Below are 14,139 nucleotides of genomic sequence, written 5' to 3'. Positions count from 1 at the left end.
CCTTCCTTCTAGAGTTTACATAAGTAAAGAACTCTTTGCTGTTTTTCTTTGCATCCCTTGCCAAGGATTTCTCGTAATCTGCCTTTGCCTGCCTAACCTCCTTTCTAACTTGGTTAGAGACCAGCTTATATCTATCATAGGCTTTGTGTCACATGTTACTTTGTATCCCATGCGTTTTTATTCTCTGCCATATGTCTCATTAGTTCATCTGACATACATTTAGGCCCAAACCTTGAACAATATTTCTTAGTTGGTATGTAAAGCCTAATAGCTTCCAAGATAAGTTCTTTGAATGCTTACCATTTTGAATTTGATGTTGGTAACATCATCATTTGGTCCCACTGTATAGAATTTAAATACTGTCTCAGACCATCGTAGTCACCTTTACGAAAGCAAAAACCCTTCCCTTTACCCCTGATGGTAGTTACCTCTTTGAGTAAATCCCACTTCAGCACACTGTGATCACTGCCACCTAGTGGTTCCTTTATCTGCAGATTCTTAATGCATGAAGAATCACTACTGATAATCAGATCAAGAGTATTACTCCCTCTAGTTGCCTCCCAAACATGGTGATGCAGAAAACAATCATCCAGTAAATCCACAAAAGCCTTGCTAGTGTGAGAGTGACCAACCCACAAATTCCAGTCAATATCTGGGAAATTAAAATCCCCCATTATAAAACTCTGATTTACTGGCCCACTCTATTTCCCTGTACAGTTTCTTATTATATTCATCAGTCATTAGGCCTATAGCACACTCCTACTCTCAATTTTGATCTCCCAATGCTTATGTCACACCAAACTGACTCGACACTGCCCTGTCCATCGATGTCGACTGGCTTCACTTCCTTGGATTTTATGTGTTTCTTAACTAATAGCATAACCCCTCCTCCCTTCCTATCCTGTCTATCCTTTCTGTAGACATTGTACTCCCCAAATTCCAGTTCTGCATTCCTTATATCTGTGTGACACCACGTCTCTGATATCCCAACAATATCTGCCTTTGATGTTTTGAGCAATACCTCAAATTCATCAAATTTATTTACTAAACTCCTAGCATTGGTGTACACACAAGTATACATGCACCTGTTTCTATTCTTAGCTACCCTAACACAACCCATGTGTTTACTTGTACCGCAATGACTCCCAGCAGTCTCTGAAATATCTTGCATCTTGTTTTCCAGGCTGCTGCTCATTCCAATAGAAGCAGTACAAGAATCACTTTCACCTCTGCCAGTGGCTACTGTTAATCTATTAGTCCTTGTATCCCCCCAAATGCTTCTGACCTACATGGTTGTGCTTGAATATAAACAGAAAATATAAAATTTTGGGAAGAAACAGGAGATTAAATCTTATGAAATTTGTTTCTCAGCAGTCTGTCGATCATTTGGAAGTAGTTGGAAAAGAGTCTGGCAGAGTTCTGGGTGGAATTGGATAGTTACTTCAAATTGTGATTAATTAATATGACAAATTATACCCTTTTCTCCAATTGGAAGACGGTGAACTTACATGTAAAAGGATTATGCAACCAGTGAGGAGTGTTGTCACATAATCATGTTAGAAAGACTCTTAAATACTTCATCTCAAATTTAAATAAGGTAGCATTTTGTGCTAAAACTTTCATTTAGTTTAGGCCTTTTTCAACTGTTTCCTGTGTAAGGTTTATAAACTTATAAATTTAATACTTCAAAAATGTTAAATTGTTGTGGCAACAGATCTTGGAAAGAAACAAGTTTCTAATTTTACTTGTTCAGCCTTGTTTTTAAAATAAGTTTTTGCTGAAAGAAAAGAATTATCTCAATACATAGTTGTTATTAATAATATATTATATGCAGTTGTTTATTTATGTTTTATTTTTCATTTTTTGTAGCCATCCTCAGTATCTTAATGGCACCTTGCATTTAAAAGAGATTCACCTGGTGATGGCAGACCTAAATGATGGAACACAGTATATTGTAGCAGATGAAAAGATGGACCCTACCACTTCTCTGAGTGACTCAGTATCAGTAGACGATGGTATTTGTTTAACAGTTAATGGTCAGGTTGTTCCATGTGATATAAGTGCTGAGAGTGGTGAAGATGTAGAAAACAAAGTCAAGCATAAGAAATCTCAAAATGCAGATGGACTTAAAAATAATTGGATCCATTTGAAATGTGGAAATAATGCTAATTCCCAGTCATCTGGAAGATCAAGTGATGGTGGATTAGAAAATACTACACTGAATGGAGTAACAAATCAAGGTATAACAAAGAATGATAATAGCTGTGTTGTTGCATCAGACTGCTTATCACAGCAGTTAGCCACAGATGTATGGGCAGTTACAGCTGTTGATAATCAGCTGCATGTCACAAGTTATCAGTATCAACAGTATACTTATCCTAATGCTAGTAATGCAAACTTTCAACATTACTCAAATGCTAAGAATCCTTACAGTAGTAGAGGACCATCTCCTACACACAGGCGATATAGCCCAACTTTACATTCTCAAACAACAACCCCAAATCAGCAGCCTCTGAAAAGTAATACGTGTGGGAATCCTCATATTGGTAGTACTGCAGTTCAGCACATCGTTCATCTTCATGTCAATCCGGGAGAGACGATATCTTTTAATATGGGAGATCATATGCAACTAATTCAAGGTTTGATATATATTTTTTTTTAACCCATAATAAATATGTAATCCAATGTTGATATACTAGGGTGTGGCAAAAAAAAAAAATGGACAGATTTTTGAATTATCAACTTCTTAGATCCAGTAGTTAATAGTAAAAATTCCTTTGTAGTAAATATAGCAGCAACTGCTAGAAATCAAGTTGAGGTATTAGATCGATAAATTGATATACATCATAGAAATGTACTTAAAAATGGTGGATTCTATGATCCACAGAAAATATTTATGAGACATTTTGAAGCACATAAAGGCTTAATTATAAAAGGGATAAATAGTATTGGTTTGATAAGATTAACAGAGACAACTAACGACACAATCAATTCTTAAATTTTCTCTGTAAATTGTATATATTCTAAAGGTTAATTTTTTAATAGAATGAAAACAGTGGGAAAACTAGCATACTGCTGGGTCTGCCACTGCAGGAGGAGGAGTAAGAGGCCCATATGGGGCTCATTCAGTAACCTCGCACAGTGGCCCAGAATTTATAGTTTGCCTATAAGTGAAAAGAAAAAACAGTATCTAGTAGAAAAATTGTAATACCTTCACCTAAGTTGGGATAACTGAGGGTTGGGTGAACTTTTGGTAGATTTTCTTCATACATTTAGTAGTAATAATGGCAAAATTGCATCTACATTCACACATGAGGAGTTATTCAGGGAGGGGAATGCCAGAGATAAATTAAACTCTGGCAGTGAGCTAGATTATTTTGTAATAACTGAGAGCAAAGTGGAGGATTATATTCAGAAATTGTTGAAGATAAACATAAGAAAGGCACCTAGGGTGGATGGGATCTATCCAGTTATATTAAAGGAGGCAGCAAGGGAAGTAAGCAAACCCTTAGCTATAATTTTGAGAGCTTCCTTGGACTCAGAGAAGGTACCGATGGACTGGAGATGTGCAAATGTGACCCCAAATCACAAAGGAGGATCAAAGGGCGACACAAGTAATTACAGACCTGTTAGTTTAACTTCTGTCCAGGGAAATTAATGGAGGCACTGGTTAAAGAAGCACTACAGGATCATCTAGACAAGACTTCAGTTATAGCTTGGACACAGCATGGTTTTGTTAAGGGGAAGTCTTGCCTGACCAATTTGATTGGATACTATGATGTGGTCACAAAGGAAGTGGATGCAAAGAATAATTTTGATGTCATATATATTTGGATCTTAGAAAGACGTTTGATACTGTTGCACATGGAATACTGCTGCACAAACTGGAGCAGTGTTGGCACTGGAGGCAAATTGCTGGTATGGATAACCAGAGTGGTAATCAATAGACACTGCTCTTCGTGGACTAATGTTATTAGTGGAGTCCCCGCAGGGTTCAGTGTTGGATCCATTCTTGTTTTCTGTATTTATTAATGATGGTATATCTGGCTTAATGTCCAAGTTTGCACAGGATTCGAAGGTTGGCAGGGTTGTTAATGACAGTATGCCGCTGCAATAGGATCAAGTAAAGATGAGCAGGATGAGTTGAGAGGTGGCAGCTGAAGTTTAACATTGACAAATGTAAAATATTGCATATGGGAAGCAGTAACCCCAGAGTAATGTATCAACTGTTTGGTATTACACTGAAAGTGGGTAGAGAATGAAAAGGACCTGGGAGTAATTGAGCAGGCTGATATGAAGTTTTCTGAGCAGTGCAGATGGTCTGCAAGAGTAGCTCATGGTGTCTTGTCAATGATATACAGGAATTTTTCTAGCAGGGATAAGCAGGTGATTATTCCCTCGTAAAACCTGAGGCTTTAGCCCTAAACTATACTGTAATCTAAATTACTCCACTCCATCAGGCATCTCTCATATTGTGGATTTATACTTCACAACTGGGTTGTCATCATTGCAATGCCAGTGTACCAACCCACCCATTTATGAGGAACTAATAAGCTCCGAAACGAAATGGTGGCATATGGGTGATGGTATCCGCTGAGAATAAGTAACAAAGTCTTCTCGTATGGTGAAGTGTTACTTATTCGAGGTAGTTCAATATCATGCCAGCTCGTTGTGAAGGTATTCACAATATGAGATATACTTAATGATGCCAATTTATAACTACTTAAGTAGTTGGCTATGTATTGAAATGATGCAATTGCACTAACTTGTACATTAGTTAAACCCCTTGTATAAGGCAATGGTCAGGCCACACCTTGAGTACTGTATACAGGTCTGGAGTCCTCATTTTAAGAGGGATGTAGAGCTGCTGGAACGAGTACAGAGAAGGGCAACAAGATTAATGAATGGATCAAAGGGGTTGTCTTACGAAGAAAATCTTAAGTTTTGCAAATTACAGTGTCTAGAGACTAGGCACCTGCGAAGTGATCTGATTGAGGTATATAAAGCCTTGAACAGTTTGAGCATGCTTAATGCTGATGGGATTCTTCCTCTTGCTCAGAATAATTGCCTGAGAGGGCATAAATTCAAATTGAGGAAAGACAGCTGTAGCATAGATGTGCGGAAGTTTGCCTTTAGCCAGCGGGTGGTTGATTGCTGGAAGAAATTTCCATCTGTTGTAGAAGTTGATAGCTTAAATAGATTCAAGGCAGAACTAGACAAACATTTGGAGCGAGTGGATGTATGAAATGAGAAGTTTTTTTTTTTTTTTTCCTCTTTTGGCTGATGCTATATAAGTTTGCTTCCTTGCGTCATGTGCCTTTACTAATGCTAAAATGATGCAAGAAAAGCTTATATAGCATCAGCCAAAAAAAAAAAAAAAAAAAAATCTACACAGTTCACCCATCTGTACGTTCCAAGAGAAAATTATTTCTTGAATTTATTCAACCCATCCATTTCCACAAAAACAGATGGAAGCCTGTTCCAACAATCAACCACCCCAGGATGAAGGCAAACCTCCACACATCTATCCGCAACCATCCTTCCTCAACTTGAATTTATGACCCCTCGTGTGTAGTCTCAGCAACTGGAAGAATGTCATTAACAATCATCAGTTTAGTCAATCCATTCCAAGGCTTTAAACACCTCAATCAGAGCTCCCCACAGATGCCTAGCCTCGAGATGCAGTAATTTGCAGAACTGAAGCTGTTTTAGGTATGAGTACCCTTTTGTTCCCTTCACAATCTAGTTGACCTTCTCTGCAACGATTCCAGCAGATCTATATCTTTCCTAAAGTGAGTCCTCCAGACAGTACTCATGATGTGGCCTAGCCATGGCCTTATAAAAGGGATAATCACCTCCTTATCCCTGCAAGCAAAATTTCTGTATATCACTGACAAAACCCGATGAGTTGTCCTGGCAGCATGTCTGTACTGCTCAGAGAATTTCATGTTTCACTGCACAATTACCTCCCCTCCCAGGTTTTTTTTTTAATTTTCCACTATCCGGAGTGTAGTGTTACATGGGTGATAAGTTACTCTGGGGTTCCTGCTACCCATATGCAGTACCTTGCATTTGCTAAACAACAATAGGCATAGCACTGAACCTTGGGAAACTCCACTAATAACATTAGTCCATGAAGAGCAGTGATAACCACTCTCTGGCTTCCACTTAACCTTTCCTTTATCCGTAGCAGTAACTTGCTTTTAATGTCATATTGCTTTAGTTTGCACAGTAGTCTTTTATGTGCAACAGTATCAAAAGCCTTCCTGAAATCCAAGTATATGATGTCAAAATTATTTTTTGCATTCAGTTCTTTGGTCATCTTAGTAACCCATCAGATTGGTTAAACAAGACCTGCCCTTAACAAATCCATGCTGTGACTGCAGTATAACTACCTTCGTGTCCATCTGATCCTGCATTACTTCTTTAACCAGTGACTCCGTTATTTTCCCTGGAACAGACGTTAAGCTAATAGGTCTGTAATTAGTCATGTCACCTTTTAATTCCCCTTTATGAAATGGGATTACATTTGCACATCTTCAATCGATCGATCGATACCTCCTCTGAGTCCAAGGATGCTCTTATAATTATGGCTGAGGATTTGCTTCATCATCATCATCATCATCAGCCATTTTCAATCCACTGCAGGATGAAGGCCTCTCCAGCAACTTTCCAGATCCTTCTGTTTTGAGCACTGGCCATCCATTTACTACTCAAAAACTCATGAATTTCATCTATCCATCTCCGCCTTTGTCTTCCAGGTTTTCTTCTAGCTCCTCTTGGGTACCATTCTGTTATTTTCTTAGTCCATCTGTCATCATGTCTTTGAGCTATGTGTCCTGCCCAAGACCATTTTAGTTCTTTAGTTTTGATAAGAATGTCCTTTACTTGAGTTTGCTGCCTAATCCACGTGTTTCTCTTCTTATCTAACAGTCTGATTCCCAATATAATTCGTTCCATTCTTCGCTGTGTAGTTCTTAGCTTCTCTTCCATTCTTTTGGTGAGTGCCCAAGTTTCACTTCCATAAGTCATGGTGGGGAGTATACATTGATTCATTATTTTACGTTTCAGACAAACTGGGATATTGCTCTTCAGTATGTGACTATATTTCCTGAATGCTATCCATCCAAAATTTATTCTCTCTTGACTTCCAGCCATTTATCATTATTACAGCTAATAACTTGTCCCAGATAAGTATATGACTCCACCTTTTCAATTACTGCTCCTTCAATCATTATTTCCCTTTCCGTGGCATACTTGTTCATCATTACTTTTGTTTTAGCCATATTCATCTTTAGTCCAAAATCCTTACTAACTGTGCATAACTGATTAAGATTTTCCTCTAATTCTTTGGGATCGTGGCTTATGACCCCAATGTCATCTGCAAATCGTAAATGGTTTAGGTACTCTCCGTTCACATTGACTCCTTTCTGCGACCAGTCTAATCTTCTGAAAGCTTCCTCAAGGGCAGCAGTAAACAGCTTCGGAGATATTGTGTCTCCTTGTCGAACTCCTTTCTCGATTTTAAATTTGCTACTGTCTTTGTCTAGTCTAATAAAGGATGTAGCACTCTCATATATTTTCTTCAAAATCATAATATATGGAGTATCTATGCCTTGTCTTTCCAGTGCCCGAAACATTGCCTTATGCTGTATGGAGTCAAATACCTTTTCATAATCCACAAATGCCAGGCATAATGGTGTTTTATATTCATTTGCTTTCTCCATTAGCTGTGATATTACGTGAAGGTGATCCATAGTTGAGAATCCTGTCCTAAAGCCAGCTTGCTCTTTCGGTTGATTCTCATCAAGTATTCTTTCTAATCTGTTAGTAATGACCCTTGTGAACAACTTGTAGATATGGGATAACAAGCTAATTGGTCTATAATTTCCAATTTCTGATTTATCTCCTTTCTTATGCAGCAAAACTATGATTGCATTATTCCACTGCTTAGGCATCGCACCTTTTCTAATGCACTTTGTGAAGAGCCTTGCCAGTTTTTGTGTTATGTCTCTTCCTCCCAATTTTAACAACTCTACAGTAACTTCATCTTCCCCCGGGACTTTCCGATTCTTCATTTTCTTCAATGCATGTTCTACCTCATCAGGAAGAATATCGGGTATGTCGTATGTGTTGCTACTTTTCAATCCATCTTCCCCACTGCTGGTATCATTCCCTCGCTCCTTGTATAATTCTCTATAGTAGTCTTCTGCTATTTGAATTATGCCTTCTCTGCTGTTTATAAGTACACCATCGCTATTCTTCAGTTTCAGTATCATTTGTCTTTCTGTATTACTGCTCATGGCTGCTGATTTAAATCCTTTGTTTTCCCTTAATGCTTGTTCTACTTTTCTTGTGTTAAATCTTCTTATGTCCTCTCTGAGTCTCTTTCTAATGGCTTTGCATAACTCAGTATACTCAATTTTCTCCCTGTCAGTGTTTTTCTTGCTCTTCATTTGTCGTCTTTGGTTCATCATGACAAGTGTTTCTTGACTAATTTTTTCTTCTTTGGATTTCTGTTTCCCTATAGGTTTCTTGGGCTTTATCACTTTCAAAAAGTTGTAATATTCCTTGTTGATATCTTGGTCCTCAGCAGTCTGCAGAAGCTCATACTTGTTCTTAAGTTCCAGTACATACTGCTTTTTCTCCTCTTCTGTTATCTCAAAGACCTTTGTATTATTTACTCGAGTCAGTTTTTTCCTTTCCTTTCCTACATCTATATCAAGTGTACATCTTACCATTCTGTGATCACTTCCAACATTTACCTTATTCAGGACGGTAACATCAGTCACAATATATCTTCTGTTAGTGAGGATGAAGTCGATTTCATTAGTTGTTAATCCATTTGGACTCTTCCATGTCCACTTTCTGTTCACCCTTTTCTTGAAAAAAGTGTTCATTACTGACATTCCTTGAGATTCTGCAAATTCCACAAGTCTTTCACCTCTTTTATTTCTTTCACCAATTCCAAAATTTCCTATAGTTCCTCTTTCTGCGCTGTTTTGCCTTTTTCCAACCTTAGCATTGAAGTCCCCCATAATAATAGTGTAGTGGGTTTTCTGCTCATCTAGAAGACTCTCAATTTCAGAGTACATTTCTTCAACCTCTTCATCATCATGGCTCGATGTTGGTGCATAAATCATTATAATCTTTAGCTTGTACCTCTTAGAAATCTTGAGTATTAGTCTTGACACCCTTGGTGATGTACTTTTGAATTCCAAAATGTTGTTTTTAAAATCTTTATGGACCAGAAACCCAACTCCACCTTCACTCCTTTCACTGTTTCCATTGGTGTACAGCAGATTTCCACTTGATAAACTTATAAGTGATTCATTTCTTCTTCTTGTTTCAGCCAAACCGATGATATTCCAATTCACATTTTCTAATTCCTTTTCCAGCTCTAATATCCTGTCTTCACCGATGAGTGATCGTACGTTATAACAGGACAAGTTCAATTTCCGTGCATGGCAGCCTGGTCATACCCAGAGATTCTTAGCACCCTCTGCTTCCACTCTGATCCTCTCGCTGCCGTAAGAGGGAGAGTGAAAGCTGCTGGGGACTGAGGGCCATTTGTATCGTTGTGCTCTCATTGCTGGAGGGTTTGGTCTTTTCCTCTTCATGCTGACCAGGCGTCTTGAAGAGAACCACTCTACACGTTCGTTGCCACCTAAGTGACGTAACAGGGCTTACCATCGAGAAGGTGTGCATGAGTGGATTTTAGGGAGGCAGGCCAACCGGACTTCTCCTAAATCTTCTGTAATAGAGAGATATTGGATCCATCAGTGTTTTAGGCTGAGTGTCTGATAACACACAGCTGTTCTCCTCTAAGCCCCAGGATTTGCTTACCTCCTTGATATTTTGTTTATTTCTGTATTGTTAATAGCTCTTGCAACATTAACAATGTGGACATTTCAATTTATAATACTTGAGTGAGATCCAAAAAGGCTTATAATGGATATCAATATTACACTTTTAAATGTAGAATAAATCTGTTGCTACTTTTTTTTTTGCCTGCAGCTCCCTATGAGATGGTTCAAAAATTGTTAAATGTTTCTGAACTACACAGTGGGAAACACTCCTGTAATATGTTCTTGGTTGGATTTTGTAATTATGATAATCTGAAAGTTAAGGTAATCTGCTACCTTTGTAAGAAGTGCTTTTTTTTTTTTTTTTTTTTTTGCAACAAATAAAAAAAAAAATAAAGCTTGTGAAACATTTAAATCATAAAATTGTACCACAAAAGTCAAATTAAATTAAAAACACAACACTGCCTTATTCAGTTTCTAATAGTTATTCCTTTTTGATATAACCACTCCATCAAGTTCAATATACTCTTTCTTGGTGATTCTTTTCTCTTTCTCTCTCTCTCAGGGTAACTCGGGAATTTTTTTTGGCTGGTGCAGCATAAGCCTCAGGATTCCTTGCACCATATAGTTAATAATAATAATAGTTGTCCCACCTCTCCACCCATTTTATAAATAACTGAGACAAGATCTGAACTGTAGGGATGGTGGGGATTGTTTTGATGCTTAACTCATGTAACCTCATTGGTTGTGCTGTATGTACCCTTGCATTGTCATGGTGCGGTAGCCATCCTGATGTTTTCAAATAGTCTTTGAGCCACTTTCCAATTCAGTCTCTTTAGAACTTCACTGTAGTACTGTCCAGGCAGAATACAATATTTTTCCAAACTATGAGTGTAAATAATGCCTTTCATATTGAAAAAAAAAAAAAAAAAAAATGGTGATTATATGCTTGCCAGCAAATATGATCACCATTCTTCAGGCATGCATATAATCTTCTTTAGAGATATAGATTTGCTATGATTCCACTGTGAATGTTGTTGTTTTGAATCAGGATCGTAGCAGTGGATCCAGGACTAGACTGCAAAAGGAACCCAATTTTCTTATATTGGTAGGGGGAGTTTTTGAGGTGAACACAGATGCTAACTCTAAACTGCTTTTTTTCAGGTGTAAGGAGTTGAGTTATCCAACATAAACAAGCATGTGCCATTCCTAAACATTCTTTCAAAATACTTTGTATGCTCCCATAACTAATACCCAAAGTCTCTGCAAATTTTCTGACTATCTTCAAGGACAATAGCAGGTGTTGGACCAACAGCCACATCAATTATTAATGTTGATGGATGTCCTGGAGTAGAGTTATGTTCTGTGCTGTTTCTTCTAGCTTTAAAATGCTTGTGACATCTACATACAATGAATTTGAGTCCAGAAGATTCCCCCATAGGTTTTTTTTGCAGAAGTTCTGTTTCTGATGGTGTTCTATCAGTTTTCTACTGTTGTTCAGTAGGAAACAGAATGTCACATTGGCTTGCTGTTTATTACACTAGCCAACAAAAAATATTTATTTTTTTTTTCATACCTCCACAATGAAAATGTGATTCTGGAAGAATAAATGTGCCGATTCCAAAAATCGCTATAAAAAGTCTGTATCATGTCTACATCAAAAGATGTTTCAATGTTTAATAAGATATTTACGTATAATTCAAGTTTGTAATACAAGTGTAAAAAAAAAATTATACGTTCTCTATAACTCATTTAACTTCGGAAAAAATATCATAAATCATTGCAAAATAGTTAAGACGCACCTTTTTTCGAAAAATTTTGGGTCTAAAAACTGGGTGCATCTTATACAGTGGTTGTAGATTTTTTTTTACTTGCATTTCCCACTTTTTCGCACTTGTTGTCTTTGCGCTCATTGTTTCACACTTGTTACTGGTATATTACGTTATGTTTTGCCACGTTCTGCCCAAAAATGCCTTAGAAAAGATTTTCTTACAGTGCTGAATTCAAGTCAAAAGTGATCCAGTTTGCAAAAGTGAATGGAAATCGTGCTGCTGAATGTAAGTTTGGTGCTCCTCCAACTGAGAAAACAATCCGAGACTGGCTATGGGAAGAAAAAACCCTACTGAAAACGCCATGGCAGAAGAAGGCCGTTAGAGGCAAGTCAGCAAAATGGCCTGATTTAGAGAGGGAATTGAAGATATGGATTGAGGAGCAAAGGGCAGTTGGAATTCCTGTGTCCACAAAGATGGTTCAGCATGAGGCAAGAAGAATTGCTGATGAAAAGAAGTACTGATTTCAAAGGGGGACAAAATTGGTTTCAGGTTCATGAAATGGAATGGACTGCATGTGTACACACACCAGACTTACCCAAAAGATGCCTGAAAGCTATGAGCAGAAGGTCCTTGAATTTCATTGTTTTGTCATTCAATGTCGGAAGACATCAGTTTAAGTTGGGACAGATTGCAAATATGGACAAAGTCTCCCTTCAGTTTGATGTCCCAAGTAACAGAACTGTTGATAAGAAGGGGGTGAAAACTGTAACTGTGAAGACAAGTGGACATGAAAAGAGCCATTATACAGTGGTTCTAGCTTGTTGTGCCGACGGAACCAAGCTGCCTCCTATGCTGATTTTCAAACGCAAAACAATGCCAAAAGAAGACATTCCTCGAGGAGTGATTGTCCACGTTCATGACAAGGGTTGGATGGATCAGGATGGGATGAAGATCTGGTTTGAGAAAGTTTGGAGCAGGAGATCAGGTGGGCTCTTACGCAAACCTGCCCTATTGGTGCTTGATCAGTTCAGGGCACACATAACAAAAAATACAAAGAAGATTGCTGCAGAGCAAAAAACAAAAACAAAACTGGAGGCTTGACATCCCAGCTCCAAACACTTGATGTCAGCATTAACAAACCCTTCAAAGCTGCCATGAGAGACGAATGGAACCAATGGATGAAGTCTTCTGGGGACAATTTGACACTAGCAGGAAGAGTGAAGAAACCAACTATAGGAGAAGTTTGTACCTAGGTGAAAAGATCCTAGGATAATATCAAGATTGAGATCATTGTCAAGTCATTTAAGAAGTGTGGCATTTCAAATGCCATAGATGGAACTGAGGACAAGGCAATATATGAAGACAGTGATTCGTCATCAGACACAGATGAGGACAAGCTAATGGATGGGAGTTTTGGCAGTGATGAGGAGTTGTATGAATTTTATGATGAATAAAACTTGAGTTCAATAACTTTATGTAATACATTTTTTTTTTTTCAAATTTCGGGTCCCAAAATTAAGGTGCGTCTTATACACGGGAACGTCTTATACATGGGGAAATACGGTATATTTTCAGTAATATATAATCAGCATACCTGTAATTGTCCTTAAAAATGTTTGCTACTAAGGGATTTTCTCTTGTATTCCTGCTTACTCCCTCACAGTGAACTAGCAGTTGTGCTAGTTCAGAGGGTGGTAATTAATGGGTGCTGCTCTTCGCTGCTCCACTAATAACACTAATGTTATTAGTGGAGTCCCACAGGGTTCAGTGTTGGATCTTTTGTTGTTTTGTATATTTATCAATGATATTGATGAAGGAATATCAGGCTTAGTGTCGAGGTTTGCAGATGATACAAAGGTTGGCAGGGTTGTTAATGACAGTAATGGCAGTGTGCTATTGCAACAAGATCTAGATGATTTGGGCAGATGGGCTAAGAAGTGGCAACTGAAGTTTAACCTTGACAAATGCAAAGTACTGCATATGGGTAGAAGTAACCCCAGAGAAACGTACCAACTGTGTGGTACTACACTTAAGGTGGTAGAAAATGAAAAACACCTGGGATTAATTGTGCAGTCAGATATGAAGTTTTCTGAGCAATGCAGACAGGCTGCCAGGGCAGGTCATGGGATTTTGCATCGACATTCACACATGAGGAGTTATTCAGCAAGGGGAATGCCAGAGGTGTATTCAACTCTAGCAGTAAGCTACAGAATCTTGAAATAACTGGGAGTAAAGTGGAGGAGAAACTGTTGAAGATAAACACAAGAAAGGCACCCGGGATGGATGGGATCTATCCAGTTATATTAAAGGAGGCAGCAAAGGAAGTAAACAAACCCTTAGCCATAATTATGAGAGCTTCCTTGGACTCAGGGGAGGTACCCATGGACTGGAAATGTGCAAATGTGACCCCAATTCACAAAGGAGGATCAAAGGCTGAAACAAGTAATTATAGACCTGTGAGCTTAACTTCTATTCCAGGAAAATTAATGGAGGCACTGGTTAAAGAAGCACTGCAGGATCATTTAGACAAGACTTCAGTTATAGCTCAGACACAGCATGGT

General features: G+C 38.2%; 1 protein-coding gene across 4 annotated transcripts in view; it reads left to right on the top strand.

The window, feature by feature from the left end:
- The window catches only part of LOC150091709 (fibronectin type-III domain-containing protein 3A-like), a 489,490-nt gene that overhangs the window by 29,399 nt on the left and 445,952 nt on the right, over window positions 1–14,139 (top strand). For all 4 annotated transcript variants that reach the window (XM_090376531.1, XM_090376557.1, XM_090376540.1 and 1 more), the window contains exon 2: window positions 1,870–2,639. In XM_090376531.1, coding sequence (XP_090232657.1) covers window positions 1,922–2,639 — 718 coding nt within the window. In that variant the 5' untranslated portion in view covers window positions 1,870–1,921. The remainder of the gene's footprint in view (window positions 1–1,869; window positions 2,640–14,139) is intronic.

Source organism: Mastigoproctus giganteus, chromosome 1 (assembly GCF_048544385.1).
Source record: "Mastigoproctus giganteus isolate SK-2022 chromosome 1, ASM4854438v1, whole genome shotgun sequence".
NCBI lineage: Eukaryota > Metazoa > Arthropoda > Arachnida > Uropygi > Thelyphonidae > Mastigoproctus > Mastigoproctus giganteus.
The sequence above is the reverse complement of the archived record's forward strand: the minus strand, read 5'-3'. Positions and strand labels throughout refer to the sequence as shown.